The sequence below is a fragment of the Lepidochelys olivacea genome (genome assembly GCF_965140295.1).
Source record: "Lepidochelys olivacea isolate rLepOli2 genome assembly, chromosome: 28".
NCBI lineage: Eukaryota > Metazoa > Chordata > Testudines > Cheloniidae > Lepidochelys > Lepidochelys olivacea.
In genome coordinates, this window is record NC_140438.1 from 58882 (window position 1) to 80817 (window position 21936).

Consider the following 21936-nt stretch of genomic DNA (forward strand, 5'->3'; position numbering starts at 1 on the left):
ATTGTGTGGTGTTTTGTGTGTCGTGTTGCGTGTTGTGGTATGTGCGTTTTGTGTGTGAGATTTTTTGTGTGTGGTGTTTTGTGTGTCATTTTTGTGTGGTGTTTTGTGTCTTGTGTCTTTTTTGTTTGGTGTGTCTTTTTTTGTTTTGTTTTGTGTCGATTTTTTTGTATACCATTTTGTGTGTCGTGTGATGTGTTTTGTGTTTGTGTCGGTGTCATGTGTGTGATTTTTTGTGTGTGGTGTTTTGTGTGTCGGTGTCGTGTGCTGTGCTACGTGCAATGTGCTTGTGACGTGTAGCCCAGAGCTGCCCCCCACCCAGCAGCTGTAGCCCAGAGACCCGAGCTTCCCCCCTACCCCAGCTGGGCCTTGGAGTTTTTAGAGCATGTTGCGGGGGGCTCAGAAAGACAAAGGCTGAGAACCCCCCGGTGCAGGGTGTGAACATGGGTGTTCGTCTGTCACAAGAGCCTCTTTCAAAACTACCTTGGGAAACAGAGACAGGGGCCTTTTGCCCAGTTCTTCGTTACTGACTGTGGAATTCTCTCCCCGATCATGAGACAATATTGACCTAAAACAATCGAGCAGCAGTTAGCTAACTTCAGAAGTTAACTAACTTCAGTTAGTTGCACAAGTTGGGGTGTGCTCTAGTTTGCCATTTGTGACTGGAGATTTAAAACCAGTTGGTAGCACGTCCAATAGCTTGGAGGAGTCTCTCCTGTTGATTGAACTGCACTTGAAGTTTCTCCATGTCACCATGGAGGGAGCAGAGAAAAAGCAAAAATAAAATAAGAAATGACTATTTCAGTAAATAGTCACTTTCTCAAAGTCCCCAGGAAATCTGAGCTACAGTCTGGCAAATAAAATCAATATCTGATTTTGTGAGCAAATGTCCTGGAAGAGGAAAAACCCACATCACACAAGATACATCCAGTTTCATATAACTAGAAATTCCAGGGCAGGTTAAACATGATGACTGTAGCCTGATTTAGGGTATGCTAATATAAAATAAATTAATTAAATTAATGTTATTTTATTTTATTAATTAATAATATTAACAGTATTGGTTTTAGGCTTGTGAATTTGTTTGAAGAGAAGATAAAAGTTTTTGTTCCGAATTAGGCTTCACGGAATTTACTAAGGACCCTCGGGGTTATAGAACCATAGAATATCAGGGTTGGAAGGGACCCCTGAAGGTCATCTAGTCCAACCCCCTGCTCAAATCAGGACCAATCCCCAACTAAATCATCCCAGCCAGGGCTCTGCCAAGCCAGACCTAAAAAATATCTAAGGAAGGAGATTCCACGACCTCCTTGGTAATGCATTCCAGTGCTTCACCACCCTCCTAGTGAAAATGTTTTTCCTAATATCCAACCTAAACCTCCCCCACTGGAAGCTGAGACCATTACTTCTCATTCTGTCATCTGCCACCACTGAGAACAGTCTAGCTCCATCCTCTTTGGAACCCCCTTTCAGGTAGTTGAAAGTAGCTATCAAATCCCCCCTCATTCTTCTCTTCCACAGACTAAACAATCCCAGTTCCCTCAGCCTCTCCTCATCATGCATTCCAGTCCCCTAATCATTTCTGTTGCCCTCTGCTGGACTCTTTCCAATTTTTCCACATCCTTCTTGTAGTGTGGGTCCCAAAACTGGACACAGTACTCCAGATGAGGCCTGACCCATGTCGAATAGAGGGGAACAATCACGTCCCTCGATCTGCTGGCAATGTCCCTACATATACATCCCAAAATGCCACTGGCCTTCTTGGCAACAAGGGCACACTGCTGACTCATATCCAGCTTCTCGTCCACTGTCACCCCTAGGTCCTTTTCTGCAGAACTGCTGCTGAGCCATTCGGTTCCTGGTCTGTAGCGGTGCATGGGATTCTTCCGTCCTAAGTGCAGGACTCTGCACTTGTTCTTGTTGAACCTCATCCTATTTCTTTCGGCCCAATCCTCTAATTTGTCAAGGGCCCTCTGTATCCTATCCCTACCCTCCAACGTATCTACCTCTTCTCCCAGTTTAGTGTCATCTACAGACTTGCTGAGGGTGCAATCCACACCATCCTCCAGATCATTTATGAAGATATTGAACAAAACCAGCCCAAGGACCGACCCTTGGGGCACTCCACTTGATACCAGCTGCCAACTAGACATGGAGCCGTTGATTGCTACCCGTTGAGCCCGACGATCTTAGCGAACTTTCTATCCACCTTATAGTCAATTCATCCAGCCCATACTTCTTTAACTTGCTGGCAAGAATACTGTGGGAGACCGTGTCAAAAGCTTTGCTAAAGTCAAGGAACAACATGTCCACCGCTTTCCCCTCATCCACAGAGCCAGTTATCTCGTCATAGAAGGTAATTAGATTAGTGAGGCATGACGTGCCCTTGGTGAATCCATGCTGACTGTTCCTGATCACTTTCCTCTCCTCTAAGAGCTTCAGAATTGATTCCTTGAGGACCTGCTCCATGATTTTTCCAGGGACTGAGGTGAGGCTGACTGGCCTGTAGTTCCCAGGATCCTCCTTCTTCCCTTTTTTAAACATGGGCACTACATTAGCCTTTTTCCAGTCGTCTGGGACTTCCCCGGATCGCCATAAGTTTTCAAAGATAATGACCAATGACTCTGCAATCACATCCGCCAACTCCTTTAGTACCCTTGGATGCAGTGCATCTAGCCCCATGGACTTGTGCTCGTCCAGCTTTTCTAATTAGTCCCGAACCACTTCTTTCTCCACAGAGGGCTGGTCACCTCCTCCCCATGCTGTGCTGCCTAGTGCAGCAGTCTGGGAGCTGACCTTGTTAGTGAAGACAGAGGCAAAAAAAGCATTGAGTACATTAGCTTTTTCCACATCCTCTGTCACTAGGTTGCCTCCCTCATTCAATAAGGGGCCCACACTTTCCTTGACTTTCTTCTTGTTGCTAACATACCTGAAGAAACCCTTCTTGTTACTCTTAACATCTCTTGCTAGCTGCAACTCCAGGTGTTATTTGGCCTTCCTGATTTCACTCCTGCATGCCCCAGCAATATTTTTATACTCTTCCCTGGTCATTTGTCCAATCTTCCACTTCTTGTAAGCTTCTTTTTTGTGTTTAAGATCAGCAAGGATTTCACTGTTAAGCCAAGCTGGTTGCCTGCCATATTTACTATTCTTTCTATGCATCGGGATGGTTTGTCCCTGTAACCTCAATAAGGATTCTTTAAAATACAGCCAGCTCTCCTGGACTCCTTTCCCCCTCATGTTATTCTCCCAGGGGATCCTGCCCATCAGTTCCTTGAGGGAGTCAATGTCTGCTTTTCTGAAGTCCAGGGTCCGTAATCTGCTGCTCTCCTTTCTTCCCTGTGTCCGGATCCTAAACTCAACCATCTGATGGTCATTGCCTCCCAGGTTCCCATCCACTTTAGCTTCCCCTACTAATTCTTCCCGGTTTGTGAGCAGCGGGTCAAGAAGAGCTCTGGCCCTAGTTGGTTCCTCCAGCACTTGCACCAGGAAATTGTCCCCTACCCTTTCCAAAAACTTCCTGGATTATCTGTGCACCGCTGTATTGCTCTCCCAGCAGATATCAGGGTGATGGAAGTCTCCCATGAGAACCAGGGCCTGTGATCTAGTAACTTCCGTGAGTTGCTGGAAGAAAGCCTCGTCCGCCTCATCCCCCTGGTCCAGTGGTCTATAGCAGACTCCCACCACAACATCACCCTTGTTGCTCACACTTCTAAACTTAATCAGAGACACTCAGGTTTTTCTGCAGTTTCATACCGGAGCTCTGAGCAGTCATACTGCTCTCTTACATACAATGCAAGTCCCCCACGTTTTCTGCCCTGCCTGTCCTTCCTGAACAGTTTATATCCATCCATGACAGTACTCCAGTCATGTGAGTTATCCCACCAAGTCTCTGTTATTCCAATCACATCATAATTCCTTGACTGTGCCAAGACTTCCAGTTCTCCCTGCTTGTTTCCCAGGCTTCTTGTATTTGTGTATAGTCACTTGAGATAACTTGCTGATTGTCCCTCTTTCTCAGTATGAGGCAGGAGCCCTCCCCCCTTGCGCTCTCCTGCTCATGCTTCCTCCCAGTATCCCACTTCCCCACTTACCTCAGGGCTTTGGTCTCCTTCCCCCAGTGAACCTAGTTTAAAGCCCTCCTCACTAGGTTAGCCACTAGGTTAGGGTATGACAGAAAGCTCATACTGAGACAGATATAGCCTTACAGACTTTTTATTAAAATTTATAATAGTAAGTAAATGGTAAAATACCCAGAATTACAATGTTACAATTGCATTACTGCTATTCAAAAGATACATATGATAATATAGTATTATATGCTACAAAGCTTTGGTTAATGTACTCACACCCTTCCTTGAAAACCTGGGGGTAAGAGACACAGGACCAGCCTTGCAGTTCAGGTTTCTCAATTCTTGATGCAGAGCTTAGAAAAACTAATGCTAAGAGCTAACTTAGGGTTTACTTGACTAACTTAAACTTAAAACCTAATAAAACAAAACTCAGAATAAAAGAAACCAAGCTTAGCCTAGTTCCCTTGAAACTTAAAGTTTAAGAAGAACAAGTATAGCCTACCAATAGTAGTAGCCATTGTAGATAGAAAAGATAGAGTGAGTGTAAGACAGAGTAAGTGAAAATGACAGAGCGGAGTGAAGTGAAGTGCTCTAGTGAGGTGCGTCACCTCTTTTATAGGGCACAAGTGCTGGAAATCCTTCCTCTTATGCCCAAATTTTATTCCTCACCCACAAATGTTAGGGTACACTTACCCCATAAGCTAGAAGGTTTGTGCGTATTGATGACACATATACAGTATACGCATATTAAGTTTCCTTGTGATGTACCTGTTAAGTCTGTGGGTACCACACTGAAAAACCCTCTATGCCATTCTTCATTATCTATTGGTCTAGGTAGAAGGTTATAGACATATGCGTGGAAACTTATTTATTTAGGTAACAAGATATAGGTTAACTTTACTTTTCTGGGTAAATGGTCTTAATATAGATGTGTTAACTTCCCTAAGCTTAACACACAAGATATGGCCTTTAGGTCTCTTGCGTTACAGCCAAGTTTTACTTTAATATAAATCTATAAACCTATTACAAAAAACCCAAATACTTAAACTTAAACGAAAAGATACATCTATGCAAGCAAGCCAGTTAGTCCTATAGGCTACACCTGTGGACTCCCAAGTGGGGTGCGCGCAACACAGCGGGTGCGCAAGACCATCCCTGGGGGTGCGCAGCAGGAGGGTCACCGCTGAAGGAGCTGCCGCCTTTGATTCTTCGGCAGCATGCCTGCGGCAGCTCTTCCACATTTTTTCTTTTGTTTTTTGCTTTGCTAGAGCTGGCCCTGGGGGTGTGCGATCAAAAAAGTTTGTAGACCACTGAGCTACACGACTCAGAATCAGGACAAGAAATTCTCACATTGCATTGTCCTCTGAGCCATTGAAACCTCCTTCACTCATTAGTTTTGAGTCATATTATTTACAAAAGTTCCAGTATTGTCATAATGGAAAAACCAAAAAACAAACCAAACAGCCAGCCTCCCCATCTGCAAACAATCCCATCTCAGTAGGAAAAGTCCTACAACAGGCTTTGCCAACAGTTGGAAACTGGGATTTAAACTCCAAATGATCTCACTGTATTTCAGATCCATTCAAATTCCCCATCCAGGTCTGTGACACTTTCATCTCAGGCCCTAAATTACTGTTTTAGGAGCAAAGAAAACAAACTGTGATCCACAAACAGAGGGCTGAGAACCCTGAATCATAGGACACATTGAGCGGTGGAACTGCAGAAAGTGGAGAAGATCAATTCTACATGGCTTAAAAAGAGGAAACACTGCTGGGGTAATTCGGAAGGTGGGAATCCCTCCGACTAAGCACTTCTTCAGGCGTCACAGAGGTTGAAAAAAAACCACTTTTTCCCCCCTCAGTCACAGAGTCACCAGGCAATGCTCTGGAACTACTCCATATAAAGCCAGCCAGGACTCTGGGGGCCATGTCTCCTCTCTCTCAGCACACTGTCACCAGGGCAAGAAGCTGACACAACTTCGACCTTCCTGGGTCTGACATCGAAGCATTCAGCATCCCCTTCCACACCATGCGCTTCCCGCAGCGAGTCCACCCAGACGAGGCTCCCAGGGAAGCCAGAGGGCCCTGCCCCCAGCTCCGCATTCAGCAGTGACTCTCAGCCAGCTGGTAAAACAGAAGGTTTATTATTCGACAGGAACACGGAGTAGAACAGAACCTGTTAGACAGAAATCACTGACTTTTGGCCAAGTCCATTTTGGGGAGTCGAGGGCCAGATGCCCAGGACTCCTCCTCTTCCAGTCCCCCCAAGCAGACTGCCAGCTTCCAGCGACCCAAAGTCAGACACCCCCATTGCTCCTCCTCCTTGTCTTTGTCTCTCTTTCTGAGCAAAGAGTCACCTGGTTGCATCCCATTCCTGGGTCTCAGGGTACAAAGGGCACCATGTGACGTGTGTCAGACACAGACACCCCCTTGGGACTGTCACCCGATGTGCTGAAATTACCTTGGAGCCCATTTTCCCTGCCAGCTTGGGACTTCCAGAACCCTGTCTTGTTGAGTCAGACACGCTAGCCTGCTGCAACACAGACCCAGGGTCTGGACCATGCCCCCAAAGCTGCAGGCTTTAAGTGAAAACAGCTCAGCAGCTTACTTGTCTCCAGCACCCAGACACCAAGTTCCCAATGGGATCCAAAATAAATCCATTTTACTCTGTATAAAGCTTATACAGAGTAAATTCATAAATTGTCCGCCCTCTGTAACACTGATAGAGAGATATGCACAGCTGTTTGCTCCTTTAAGTGGTTTCAAGTAATAACAGACAGAACAAAGTAAGTCACACAGCAAAATAAAGCAAAAACACGCAAGTCTAAGCCTAATACATTAAGAAATTGATTACAGGTAATATCTCACCCTCAGAGATGTTCCAATAAACTTCTTTCACAGATTAGACTCCTTCCTAGTCTGGGCCCAATCCTTTCCCCAGGTAGTGTTAGTTCCAGCAGACATCTCAGGTGGTAAGCCGGGGATTTCTCATGACTGGCCCCCTTTGTCCTGCTCCACCCCCTTTTATAGCTTTGACACAAGGCAGGAATCCTTTGTCTCTCTGGGTCCCCACCCCTCCTTCCAAATGGAAAAGTACTAGATTTAAGATGGATTTCATCATCAGGTTACATGGTCACATGTCACTGTAAGACCCCTAGTCTCCATTCCCCATGGGCTGGCCCACACATACACAGGAAGGGTTTCAAGTAACTTAGGCCATTTAACTGATTGTTTCTGGAACACCCTTAATGGCCTCCACTTAATATATTTACATCAGTGATACAAGTTTATAGCTTATTCTCCTACCTCAAGATAATACATAATACATGCAAACAAATAGGATGGACATTTCGTAGATTACAAGCTTTCTAACGACACCATACAAGGGGTATTTAGTGTAAAGCATATTCCAGTTCTGTCATATTCAAAAGCATATTTCCATAAAGCATAGAGACTGCAACGTCACACAGCCTCACCAGCCCCAGACGTCTCAGCCAAAGTCACACACCCCTATTCCCACCACCGAGGTATTGGTGCAGCACACAGGAAAACTGAGGCACACGCAGTATTAATGCAAAACAGTAAAACTCACATAGGCCCAACAGTAAGGCTCACAAACAACATAAGGGAAAATCCCCACTTAGTCACACCCTCTATCCCTGCACCTTCTCTGTTATATTTACTTTGAGAAAAATGGTACAAAACCCAACTGCTATTCAGCAGAACCCAGTGCAACGTGGGAACAACTGGGAATGAGGCAATCTGTCCCTAACGGGGGAACCTGAAGACTAACAATCACTTTGCAGTGGGAGGAAAAGTATAAACTTGATGCTCCAAATTTGGTTAGACTAGGAAAAGTGCTGGAGCTTGTGTCCAGTGATGAGGAAATTTGCTATGTTACCCTGGCCGCTATATGGGCTATTTTCTTTCTTGAAAAAATAGTTGTGTCACTCCTGGTTCCCCCACCTGGGACTGATGGACATTCCTGTTGGAGGGATACACACTTCCATCACTGTCATAAATATACAGGGAAGGGTCACCACCTTTCTCTATACAGTGCTGGAAAATCCCTCCTGGCCAGAGGCAACATCCTGTTACCTGTGAAGGGTTAAGAAGCTCAGCTAACCTGGCTGGCACCTGACCAAAAGGACCAATAAGGGGACAAGATACTTTCAAATCTTGGGGGGGGGGGCTTTTGTTTTGTGCTCTTTGTTCACATGTTTGTTCTCTCTTGGGACTGAGAGAGGCCAGACAGAAATCCATCTTCTCCAACCCATCCTAATCCAAGTCTCCAATATTGCTACCAGCAGAGGTAAGCCATGCAAGGCAGATTAGTTTATTTTTTGTTTCATGTGAATTTTCCCTGTGTTAAGAGGGAGGTTTATTCCTGTTTTCTGTAACTATAAGGTTTTGCCCAGAGGCGGATGCTCTGTGTTTTGAATCTGAATACCCTGTAAAATATTTTCCATCCTGATTTTACAGAGATGATTTTTACCTTTCTTTTTTTTTTAAATGAAATCCTTCCTTTAAGAACCTGACTGATTTTTCCATTGTTCCAAGATCCAGGGGTTTGGGTCTTTGATGATTTTGTAACCAATTGGTTAGGATATTATTCTCAAGCCTCCCCCGAAAAGGGGGTGTGTAGGGCTTGGGGGGATATTTTGGGGGATGACGTCTCCAAGTGGTCTCTTTCCCTCTTCTTTGTTTAACACGCTTGGTGGTGGCAGCATAGGGTTCAAGGACAAGGCAAAGTTTGTACCTTGAGGAAATTTTTAACCTAAGCTGGTAAGAATAAGCTTAGGGGGTCTTTCATGCAGTTCCCCACATCTGTACCCTGGAGTTCAAAGTGGGGATGGAACCCTGACAATGACAAAGGAGTTGATGAAAAACACTGTGGGCTTCACTCCAAGGAAGGGTGAGCTGCAAAAGGGAAAAGCAGACAACTCACCTGAAGGAGCTGAGACACCACAAATGCTGCCTTAAAGTGCACTACTTGGGAATTAGGAAAAGGAAAAAAACATCTTTTCTGAGCCCTAGACAAGATTTTCATGGTGTTTATCTCCCTTGCAGCTTCTCTGGTGATAAATATGAGAAGAGCTGTGATGGAAGGTTTTCCCGCACTCACAGCATTTATAGGGTTTCTCTCCTGTGTGACTCCTCTGATGTATAATAAGGCCTGATCTCCCAGCAAAGGTTTTCCCGCACTCACAGCATTCATAGGATTTTCTCTCCTGTGTGGCTCCTCTGATGTGTAATAAGGCCTGATCTCCCAGCGAAGGTTTTCCCGCACTCACAGCATTCATAGGGTTTCTCTCCTGTGTGACTCCTCTGATGTGTAATAAGGCCTGATCTCCCAGCGAATGTTTTCCCGCACTCACAGCATTTATAGGGTTTCTCTCCTGTGTGGATCCTCTGATGTATAATAAGGCCTGATCTCCCAGCAAAGGTTTTCCCGCACTCACAGCATTCATAGGGTTTCTCTCCTGTGTGGATCCTCTGATGTGTAATAAGGCCTGAGCTCTGAGCAAAGGTTTTCCCGCACTCACAGCATTTATAGGGTTTCTCTCCTGTGTGCCTCCTCTGATGTGTAATAAGGCCTGAGCTCTGAGTGAAGGTTTTCCCGCACTCACAGCATTTATAGGGTTTCTCTCCTGTGTGGATCCTCTGGTGGCGAATAAGGTGTGAGCGATCAATGAAGGTTTTCCCGCACTCACAGCATTTATAGGGTTTCTCTCCTGTGTGGATTCTCTGATGTGTAATAAGCTCTGAGCTCCCACCAAAGGTTTTCCCGCACTCACAGCATTTATAGGGTTTCTCTCCTGTGTGGCTCCTCTGATGTGTAATAAGGCCTGAGCTCTGAGCGAAGGTTTTCCCGCATTCACAGCATTCATAAGGTTTCTCCCCTGTGTGGATCCTCTGATGGCGAATAAGGTGTGAGCTCCGAGTGAAGGTTTTCCCGCACTCACAGCATTCATAGGGTTTCTCCCCTGTATGGATCCTCTGATGGCGAATAAGGTGTGAGCTCCGAGCAAAGGTTTTCCCGCACTCACAGCATTTATAGGGTTTCTCCCCTGTGTGGATGCTCTGATGGCGAATAAGGTTTGAGCTCTCAGCAAAGGCTTTCCCGCACTCACAGCATTCATAGGGTCTCACTCCGGTGTGGATGCTCTGATGGCGAATAAGGGTTGAGCGCTCAGTGAAGGTTTTCCCACACTCACAGCATCCATAGGGTCTCACTCTGGTGTGGATTCTCTGATGGGTAATAAGGTGTGAGCGCCTCCTGAACTTTTTCCCACACTCAAAGCCCGTGTTATTTCTCTCTCCCGTCAGGATTCTCTGCGGGGACGTGGTTTCCTTGAGACCTTTGTGAGTTCCCCGATAATTAACAGGTATTCCAACTGTCTGCACTGGCTGGTTCTCCTGCCCCTTCTCTGGCCTGTGCTGGCCCTGAGAGCCTTTTCCCTGCTCACAACTCCTGGACACACTCCCTTTGCATCTTTGCAATAACGTCCCCTGCGGTTCCACTTGCTCCTCTTCCTGCTGAGGATTCTGCTCCACGGTCTCTCTCACCATCCCATCACCTGCTGGGACAGAGAAAGGAAAACCTCAGAAGCCAGAAGAGAAAAGGGGGGAACAAACCAAGAGAATAGCTGGAGATGGAGAAAAACCAGGGACTGAATTTCCCCCAACTCTTCCCCAAAGGGGCGAGAGGAGGGGATCAATTCTGCATCCAGTTCCCATACAAACACTCCCCAGGAAGAAGAGAGTTTGGGGAGGGAACTACTGCCAGGAGTTAGGATTGGTAGGGACCCATGAACAGTATCTGCCCTGAGGATACGACACCTGCTGGGGACCATCCTGAACCCAGAAACCTCACAAGGTCTTTGTTGGGAATCCCAGCTGTTTCCTTCAAGCACTGAGTAAGTTTAATCATCCCTCACCCACTCGGCTGCCTCTCAGGATCTCTCTTTCCTTTGAGCCCCGGAGATCTGGGGCCCCCGGCTCTTCCCCTCGTTCCAGCTGGGAGATGACATCGGGTTTGGAAACTGGAAACCCTGCTCATGGGAAAGACGACCAGTGAGATCAGGTAACAGCACAAGAAGAAGTTACTCAACTTGTGCATCAGCGATGGTTCTTTGAGATGTGTCTCCCTATGGGTGCTCCACTGTAGGTGCTAGCCCATTAAAAACAGCTGTGTAGACTGGTGCCTCAGTGAAGACTGGAACCCACAGAATCTCTGACTCCCGGAAACCTTCCCTCACCAGACCACCCTGTGATGGGTTGGGTCACAGAGACCCCCTTGGGACTTTCACTGGAGGTGCTGGAACTACCTCTAAGCCCACTGCTCTGTCAGTTAGCGATGTCAAAAATCGCATCCCCACCTGACATAAATTGCCTCAAAAACTGTAGTGTCAACATAGATACAGTGGCTAAAAAGTCCATTCAACAGAAAACCAAGGAAATTAAAGGCCCATAAAGTACATTAAGCAGAGTTAAGGATGCCTAGTGCTGCCTCGTGCCCTTCCAGCATGTGGAAAGAGACGGTGTTAGCGTTTGTGCTGTCCTGCGCCTGTGCTCTGCTCCCAAAGCGTTCTGTAGCGGGGAGGGTCGAGTGCTAAGTCTGTGTGTCATTGGCCTGTCAGGGGGTTGCTGAAACAGGGAAAAACTGAGGGTGCAATGTGAACCTTAACTCTTCATTTCTCCTTCTAAGAACCGAGGGGACAGGAATCCTTACCCAGCGAGGTCACATTCTTATAGTTCTCCTGCATGACATCTCCGTAGAGGGCTCTCTGAGCGGGGTCCAGCAGAGCCCACTCTTCCTCAGTGAAATACACAGCCACCTCCTCGAAAGTCACCGGCCCCTGAAAGAGCAAGAGCCCCCCACTCTGCGCCTGCTGCCCAGTGACAACCCCACCGTTCACAGGGGAGGAGGGCCAATCACATGGAAGCTCTGGGAGGCAGGCAGGCAGGCTCCGACCCCCTCTCCATCAGAGCAGCCAGGAGGCATCAGGGTGAGGGGAGAAAGAGAGAGAGCCAGACAGAGATGGCCAGGGTCTTCACAGTCAACACTCACCTACCAGTCAGAAGTGGATACAAGAGATAGAGCCCCCAGGAGAGTCCAGGGACAGCCAGTCCCCTGGTAGGAATCCCAACTCCCGTCCCCGTGCCAGCAGTTGGATGGAAAGGGATGGGGTGTCTTCCCTGGGCCTCACTGGAGGTTACCCTCTGGCTATTAAGTTCAGACTCCAGTATTGGAGTCTGGTACATTTCCCCAGCCCAGTCCAGGGGGGTATTTCCTGCTTGACAAATTAGGGAATTTCCACCCACAAACCCCATGGGTCTGTTGCTAGAATCTAGGCCCCACCGTAAACAAATCCCAGCAAGTCCCCCTCCCTTTCTCCAGCCTGTGTATTTCCTGCCCCCTCCCACCTGCCGACCACCCACAGAAGCACCCACCTCCTATGTCTTTACTGCCCTTCTCCTGCCAACAGGAGCCCACCAGCAACTCCCCGATAATCCCTACCTGAACTTGCCCCACGGCAGCCATTTCCCTTCCCTGGTCCCGAGAAGGATGGGACGTAACGTTGCAGCCTGTCAGGGCAAGAAGGGGACATGTCAGAACAGGACAGTAACGTCACATCACAATTCCCCGTGGCTCTTTCCCTGCAGACTGATGTTCATGCAAATAAAAGAAATATTTTATATTTTATATTTTACATTTTATTCGACTCTGTCATGCAAATAAAAGAAATATTCAAAACACAATTAGTAATGGGGGGGACGGGGGAAAGACATGGGACTTTAACTACCCAGTCATCCGTAGAAAAGGTATTCAAACAAACACAAAGTGTCCAATAAGTTCTTGGAATGTGTTGGGGACACCTGTTTGCTTCAGAAGATGGACGTAGTAACCAGGGGGACAGGCATTTTAGGGTTGATTCCGACTAACAGGCAGGAGTTAGTTAAGAAACGGAAGGTGGAAAGCAATATTGGCGAAAGTGTTCATGAAATGATGATTTCGTGATTCTAAGAGAAGGAAAGCATTAGAGCAGGAAAATAAGGACAATGGACTTCAAAAAACAGGTGATATCAAATGCCCAGCTAGGAAGCAGGGAGGCTCGGGACTGGAAAGAGAGAGACCAGGCAGAGTCCACCTGGAAGCAAGGGAGACTTGGATGTGCTGTGCTGAGGAAGGCCAGGCCTGAGGGCCCTAAGAGTTTCCTATGGTGTGTTCAGACATTCAATAAACCCTTCTGGCTGAGAGTTGCTCCGGTCTAGAGAACAGGGTTGCATCATTCCCTCTGGGCGTAGAGGCCCCGGGGCTCTAGAGCAAGTGGACTCCCTGAGGGGGCCCACGGCGAGAAACAGGTGTGCTAAGGTTCAGAGAGGTGCGGCTTCAGGAGGTAACCCCCAAGAGAGAGTGGACCCCTGAGAAGTGCTGTCTCACTGAAGGGGGTTTCCCCCAGAGACCGCATGGGGCCAAGAGTGGGCATGACCTGTGAGTCCGTGACACCTGGGACTTCTTGTAACTTTCCACTGGAAGGGAAAGGGGGGGTCAAGTTTGAGAAATAAAAGATTCCCGCTTTATGTAAATCTTATTTAAGGGTGGGGAGGAAGGCAAACGAGACACCTCCTCTCCATGGCCTGTCTCCCCAAGAAGAAAGACTGCTAAAGCCATCTGAAGGGAAGACAGGGGGGAGTCCACACTGAGACAGGGGTCCAGTCTGAAAAGAAATATAACTGGAACTCTGAACCACAGAAACTTTGCAACCTGCCTAAAATAACATTCAGGGTAAGAAATTACATTCTGTAACCTGTTTAAGTATATTGAGCTTAGCTTGCGTATTTTGCTTTATTTGGTCAGTAAGCTCTTTAATGACCAGACAATAAAAAGGAATCCTACAAAAATTTGAATCATGGACAGATTGCTATGGATGAGTACAAAAGAACAGCACAAGCATAGAATCATAGGACTGGAAGGGACCTCACGAGGTCATCTAGTCCCATCCCCTGCACTCATGGCAGAATTAAGTATTTTCTAGACCAGAGATTCTCAAACTTTGGTACTGGTGACCCCTTTCACATAGCAAGCCTCTGAGTGCGACCCCCCTTATAAATTAAAAACAGAATCATAGAATATCAGGGTTGGAAGGGACCCCTGAAGGTCATCTAGTCCAACCCCCTGCTCGAAGCAGGACCAATTCCCAGTTAAATCATCCCAGCCAGGGCTTTGTCAAGCCTGACCTTAAAAACCTCTAAGGAAGGAGATTCTACCACCTCCCTAGGTAACGCATTCCAGTGTTTCACCACCCTCTTAGTGAAAAAGTTTTTCCTAATATCCAATCTAAACCTCCCCCACTGCAACTTGAGACCATTACTCCTCGTTCTGTCATCTGCTACCATTGAGAACAGTCTAGAGCCATCCTCTTTGGAACCCCCTTTCAGGTAGTTGAAAGCAGCTATCAAATCCCCCCTCATTCTTCTCTTCTGCCGGCTAAACAATCCCAGCTCCCTCAGCCTCTCCTCATAAGTCATGTGTTCTAGACCCCTAATCATTTTTGTTGCCCTTCGCTGGACTCTCTCCAATTTATCCACATCCTTCTTGTAGTGTGGGGCCCAAAACTGGACACAGTACTCCAGATGAGGCCTCACCAATGTCGAATAGAGGGGAACGATCACGTCCCTCGATCTGCTCGCTATGCCCCTACTTATACATCCCAAAATGCCATTGGCCTTCTTGGCAACAAGGGCACACTGCTGACTCATATCCAGCTTCTCGTCCACTGTCACCCCTAGGTCCTTTTCCGCAGAACTGCTGCCTAGCCATTCGGTCCCTAGTCTGTAGCGGTGCATTGGATTCTTCCATCCTAAGTGCAGGACCCTGCACTTATCCTTATTGAACCTCATCAGATTTCTTTTGGCCCAATCCTCCAATTTGTCTAGGTCCTTCTGTATCCTATCCCTCCCCTCCAGCGTATCTACCACTCCTCCCAGTTTAGTATCATCCGCAAATTTGCTGAGAGTGCAATCCACACCATCCTCCAGATCATTTATGAAGATATTGAACAAAACCGGCCCCAGGACCGACCCTTGGGGCACTCCACTTGATACCGGCTGCCAACTAGACATGGAGCCATTGATCACTACCCGTTGAGCCCGACATTCTAGCCAGCTTTCTATCTACCTTATAGTGCATTCATCCAGCCCATACTTCCTTAACTTGCTGACAAGAATACTGTGGGAGACCGTGTCAAAAGCTTTGCTAAAGTCAAGAAACAATACATCCACTGCTTTCCCTTCATCCACAGAACCAGTAATCTCATCATAAAAGGCGATTAGATTAGTCAGGCATGACCTTCCCTTGGTGAATCCATGCTGGCTGTTCCTGATCACTTTCCTCTCATGCAAGTGCATCAGGATTGATTCTTTGAGGACCTGCTCCATGATTTTTCCAGGGACTGAGGTGAGGCTGACTGGCCTGTAGTTCCCAGGATCCTCCTTCTTCTCTTTTTTAAAGATTGGCACTACATTAGCCTTTTTCCAGTCATCCGGGACCTCCCCGGTTCGCCACGAGTTTTCAAAGATAATGGCCAATGGCTCTGCAATCACAGCCGCCAATTCCTTCAGCACTCTCGGATGCAACTCGTCCGGCCCCATGGACTTGTGCACGTCCAGCTTTTCTAAACAGTCCCTAACCACCTCTATCTCCACAGAGGGCTGGCCATCTCTTCCCCATTTTGTGATGCCCAGCGCAGCAGTCTGGGAGCTGACCTTGTTAGTGAAGACAGAGGCAAAAAAAGCATTGAGTACATTAGCTTTTTCCACATCCTCTGTCACTAGGTTGCCTCCCTCATTCAGTAAGGGGCCCACACTTTCCTTGGCTTTCTTCTTGTTGCCAACATACCTGAAGAAACCCTTCTTGTTACTCTTGACATCTCTTGCTAGCTGCAGCTCCAGGTGCGATTTGGCCCTCCTGATATCATTCCTACATGCCCGAGCAATATTTTTATACTCTTCCCTGGTCATATGTCCAACCTTACACTTCTTGTAAGCTTCTTTTTTATGTTTAAGATCCGCTAGGATTTCACTATTAAGCCAAGCTGGTCGCCTGCCATATTTACTATTCTTTCGACTCATCGGGATGGTTTGTCCCTGTAACCTCAACAGGGATTCCTTGAAATACAGCCAGCTCTCCTGGACTCCTTTCCCCTTCAAGTTAGTCCCCCAGGGGATCCTGGCCATCCGTTCCCTGAGGGAGTCGAAGTCTGCTTTCCTGAAGTCCAGGGTCTGTATCCTGCTGCTTACCTTTCTTCCCTGCGTCAGGATCCTGAACTCAACCAACTCATGGTCACTGCCTCCCAGATTCCCATCCACTTTTGCTTCCCCCACTAATTCTAACATTATATATTTAACACCATTATAAATGCTGGAGGCAAAGTGGGGTTTGGGGTGGAGGCGGACAGCTCACGACCCCCCCAACATAATAACTTCACAGCCCCCTGAGGGGTCCCGACCCCCAGTTTGAGAACCCCTGATCTAGACCATCCCTGTCAGGTGTCTTATCCAACCTGCTTTTAAAAATCTCCAATGACAGATATTTCACAACCTTCCTAGACAATTTGTTCCAGTGCTTAACCACCCTGACAGTTAGGAAGTTTTTCCTGATGTCCAACCTAAACCACCATTGCTGCAATTTAAGCCCATTGCCTCTTGTCCTAGCCTCAGAGGTTAATTAGAACAATTTTTCTCCCTCCTCCTTGTAACAACTTTTCATGTACTTGAAAACCGTTATCATGTCCCCTCTCAGTCTTCTCTTCTCCAGACTAAACAAACCCAAGTTTCTCAATCTTCCCTCACAGGTCATGTTTGCTAGACCTTTCATAATTTTTGTTGCTCTTCTCTGAACTTTCTCCAAATCTTTCCTGAAATGTGGCACCCAGAACTGGACACAATCCTCCAGATGAGGCCTAATCAGCACAGAGTAGAGCAGAAGAATTACTTATTGTGTCTTGTTTACAACACTCCTGCTAATACACCCCAGAAAGTTGTTTGCTTCTTTTACAACAGTGTTACACTGTTGACTCTTGTTTAGCTTGTGATCCACTACGACCCCCAGATCTCTTTCCACAGTACTCCTCACTAGACAGTCATTTCCCATTTTGTGTGTGTGCAACTGATTGTTCCTTCCTAAGTGGAGTACTTTGCATTTGTCCTTATTAAATTTCATCCTATTTACTTCAGACCATTTTGTCCTGATCATTTTGAATTTTAATCCTATCTTTGATGAAGATATTGATCAGAACCGGACCCAGAACTGATCCCAGTGGGATCCCACTCGATATGCCCTTCCAGCTTGACTGTGAACCACTGATTACTCTCTGGGGACAGTTTTCCAACCAGCTATGCACCCACCTAATGGTAGTTCCATCTCAGTTGTATTTTTCTAGTTTGTTTATGAGAAGGTCATGCAAGACAGTATCAAAAGCCTTACTAAAGTCAAGATATACCATGTCTACCACTTCCCCTCTATCCAAAAGCTTGTTACCCCGTCAAAAAAAAGCTATTAGGGTGGTTTGACACAATTTGTTCTTGACAAATCCATGCTGACTGTTACTTATCACCTTATCATCATCTAGGTGTTTGCTAACTGATTGCTTAATTATTTGTTCCATTATCTTTCCAGGGAATTAAAAGAAGCTGATTGGTCTGAAATTCCCTGGGTTGTCCTTACTCCCCTTTTTATAGATGGGCACTAGATTTGCCCTTTTCCAGTCCTCTGAAATCTCTCCCGTCTTCCATGACTTTTAGAAGATAATCACTAATGGCTCAGATATCTCCTCAGTCAGCTCCTTCTGCATTCTAGGGTGCATTGCATCAGGCCCTGGTGACTTGAAGACGTCTAACCTAAGTAAATTTTTAACTTGTTCTTTCCCTATTTTAGCCTCTGACCCTACCTCATTTTTATTGGCATTCATTAAGTTAGATGTCCAATTGCTACTAAACTTTTTGGTGAAAACTGAAACAAAAGTCGTTTAGCACTTCTGCCATTTCCACATTTTCTGTTATTGGTTTTCCCCCCGCTCAGTGAGTACCATGACATGTGGGGACAAAATCAGAAAGATTAACTCCCAAAATAAGTTACACCTAGCAAGGGACATAGAAGGCAATAAGTAGGGTACTACTTAAATCACGGGGCGGGAAGGGGGAAACATATAATTTTTAAGGGTTGGTCATGGTAGAAATAGTGAACTTTGAGGATGTGTTATACACCCGCAAAATTTGCTATTTATGTAGTGAGTAACCCACGAAAAAGTGTGATTTCTCCACAGCGTTTCTCAAACTAGGGGCCCAGACCCAAAAGGGGGTTGCAAGCCTACTCGGGGGGTGCGGTATTCCCACCCTTACTCCTGAGTTGATGCTGGCAGCGGCGCTGCCTGGAGCTGGGTGGCGAGAGAGCGGTGGATGCTGGCCGGTGCCCAGCTCTGAAGGCAGAGAAGTAGGGGTGGCTTAGAATTGCCATCCTTACTTCTGTACTGTGGGGCACTGCCTTCAGAGCTAGCCACCCAGCCGGCAGCTGCTGCTTTCCACTCTGCCTTCAGAACTGGGCAGCCGGAGACCAGATTTCATGATCCGTGACGCAAATTTCCACCCTCATTTTTCTGCCCCATTTTTCTACTCCCCAGCCCTGCTTTGTGCCCTTGGCGGCCGCCCCACTCACCCCACCCTAGTTATGGCCCTGTAGCTGCACCAGATTGTTTGGTTACCAAAAAAATTCACAGGCGTAATGTAATAATTGAGTGTTTATATTATTCCAGCAGATTTTTATTAAACAAATAGATCTGCTGTGGCCTTTCCAAATTATGGCAATTAGTAAAGGTCCATTATTACTTTTCTGCGATTTTCCAAGCCTTCTTTGCAACTCAGCTGCAATTATTTGAAGATCATCCTGCAATTCAGGTAGGGTCTTAATTATTATTAACCAAGAGGAGGAAGAAACAGAAACCACAATATGGAAAGAACAGGTTAAAAATATGTAGATACATTATATATATTAATGTCAGCCATGAAATTCATTTTAGGGTGCTCAAGGAATTAGCTGAGGCAATCTGGGAACCATTAGCAGTTATCTTTGAGAACACCTGGAGAACGGTGAAGACTGGAGAAGGGCAAACAGAGTACCGATCTTTTAAAAGGGGAACAAAGAGAACCGGGAAATAAAGTCAAGCCTTCCTTAGATACCTTGAATGAACAAATTATTATACAATCAATTTGTAAGCACCTAGAGGCCAGTAAGGTGATAAGTTATAGCCAGCATGGATTTGCAAAAACAAATAATGCCAAGTCAATCTAATTTCCTACTTTCACAGGGGTACTGGACTTATAGATCCAGGGGACACTGTAGATAGGACATATCTTGATTTTAGTCAGGCTTTTGACACAGGCCCCCATGACATTCTCACCGTGAACTAGGGAAATGTGGTGTACATGCAAGTGCTATAAAATGGGTGAAAATGTTGTTGAAAGGCTGTACTCAGACAGGAATCATTACTGGTTCACTGTCCAACTGAGAGGATGTATACAATGGGGTGCCCAGGGGCCAGTCCTGGATCTGATATATTCAATATTTTCACTAATTACTTGGATAATGGACTGGAGAGCATGCTGTCTAAATATGCAGATAACAGCAGCTGCGAGGGGTTGCAAGCACATTGGAGGACAGGATTAGAATTCAAGGTAACATTTACAAACTGGAGAAGTAGGCTGAATGAACGAGATGAAATTCAATAAAGACAAGTGAAAGACAAATAGAAAAAGCACCCATGCCTACGTTTACCCAGACCAATGGACAACGAAGAATGGCATAGCGGGTTTTTCAAAGTTGTACCCACAGACTTAACAAGTACACTACAAGTGCGTACATACCTGTCATCAATACTGTTGTGGAAAATTAACCAAGCGTTGTATTTGGTTCAGAACAGCCTGAGGCCCACTTTATTACAAGCATGCAGGGGACCACAGCCAGCCTAGCTGCCGAACCCGAAACAGGGAACACAGAAGCTTATATAGATCAAAACCACAATCAATTGCACACAGTTCCTTATTAATTTTTTGCCTTATTAGGAATACATTTTCCTTATTAGGAATACAGCAAAAACAAGCTTTGTCCTGTTATTCACAGTTTTTTCTTTTGCCGTTATGAGCTTTCCTAACACTAGCTGTGGCTGTTATATTTCTCAAGATTGGCTATTACAAATTGTTCTGCTTGGAACTTTCCACTCTCTTCTCCTGCCCTCTGACCATGTACACAATTAACTTGACCAGAGTTTTAGGCCTACTCACTTTTCTCTTACAATACGCACGTACATATTAGCCTATGGGGTAAGTGTACCCTAACATTTCTGTGGGGGAGGAATGAAATTTGGGCATAAGAGGAAGGATTTCCGGCACTTGTGTCATATAAAAGAGCTTCATTCATCATCTATTCTAGATCTCTTCATCTTCAACTAGCCAGGAGACTCAATGAGTGTGTGACAGGAATTTTCAGGAATTCCAGGCATCCTTAGACCCCTAGAAATCTCACCTGAGGCATAAGTAAATGGTTAAAATTACAGAGACTTACAAATTGTGTGTCTCCCCCACTCTCTTAAGAAAACAGAAACCTAATTTCCTGTGACTGCAGCTTGGCAGCAGTCCCAGTATTTCTGGTTTTGTGTTGTGGTTTTGACTTAGAAGTTTAATTTTAAGGTTTTTGAATATAATACTGCAAGATAAAAAGTAATATTATAAAGTAATTGTGTTATTGTTAAAATAATATTATTTAAAGTGATACGATCGTCTAAGGGGGGGGAGGAGGTTTAGAACAGCTGAGAAATAGCGAGAGGATTTCTGAGCATGTAACCCATGGGGTTTTGTAAGTGAGGTATTTGATGTAGAAACAGAGCAGAAAAAGAAAAGGGCTAAACTGGTAAAGGGAATGGCTGTTGAATGCCTGCTCGTGACTTGTAGTTCACTGGGAAAGAAATGGAATAAAAAAGTAGGGCTACTCAGGGAAGCCCAGCAAAATTTGGATGCCAGCTTAAAGTCGCTGAAGGGCTATAGATCAGACCGTGATCAGCTGTTGGAAAGAATTAGAAAAGAGAGAAGATGTGTCAGAGGAGGATAAAGAATCGATTCCCATCCCTGTCAGCATGATGGAACCAACAGAGGTAGACAAACCTGCAGCGCCAACTCCTAGAAGTAGGGCAAGAGAATTTGCTCAGGCTGATACGGTACCTTTAGGAGCGGGATTGGAGATGGAGTCTGAGAGCCACGGGGAGAGTCAGAAGAGGAAGTTAGCTGTGCAGGAGCTACCGGCAGTCTGCAGATAGGAAAAGGAAGTCCCAGGGTGGCACCACAGGAGGCGGAGCTGAGTGTCACAGAAAAGGCAGCTGGTGATGTAAAGGAGGAGTTGAGCAAAGCAAAACGGGAGGAAATATCCTGTCCTCTGTGGGTGAATAACCGGGGGCACGGCCTCACTTAGCCAGCAGGGGTCCCTACCCAAATAGTGGAGACACACACGGCCCCACCTGGCCTTGAACACGCCTCTCAGCGAGACCAGAAACCTGGCTCGGGCAGGAGGAGGCCAGACTCCTTTGAAACGGATCATTGCGGCGGGGGATCGAACCTGCTCCCGCCCCCCTCGCTCCCCATGTCCTGAGAGGGATTCACAGCTGCAGTTTTCCATCCCCCCCGACCCCTCCTTTCACATCATCTGCCCCCCCCGGCTGATTTTCCATCCCCCCTGCCTGACCCCCCCCATTTCACACTGTCTCCCTTCCCCCACCCCTGGCTGATTTTCCATCCCCCCCGCCTGACCCCCCCCCATT

At 46.4% G+C, this 21936-nt stretch overlaps 1 protein-coding gene across 5 annotated transcripts; it reads right to left on the bottom strand.

Moving 5' to 3' along the window:
• Positions 1 to 4196: 4196 nt before the first annotated feature.
• LOC311514076 (uncharacterized protein) lies at positions 4197 to 21781 on the bottom strand. 5 transcript variants are annotated; one of them, XR_014709818.1, is made up of 6 exons: positions 21344 to 21780; positions 12594 to 12661; positions 11805 to 11931; positions 11011 to 11124; positions 9195 to 10653; positions 4197 to 6193 (listed from the first exon to the last, which is right to left on the bottom strand). XR_014709818.1 is itself a non-coding variant. In XM_084616399.1 (6 exons), the coding sequence occupies exons 2-5, from the start codon at positions 12615 to 12617 to the stop codon at positions 9284 to 9286; spliced, it is 1635 nt and encodes a 544-aa protein (XP_084472525.1). In that variant the 5' UTR covers positions 12618 to 12661; positions 21344 to 21780; the 3' UTR covers positions 4197 to 6193; positions 9279 to 9283. The 5 variants fall into 5 exon arrangements, 1 of the variants encoding a protein (XP_084472525.1); XR_014709819.1 differs by having other exon boundaries at positions 9018 to 10653; XR_014709820.1 differs by having other exon boundaries at positions 9018 to 10650; positions 21344 to 21779.
• Positions 21782 to 21936: the final 155 nt, after the last annotated feature.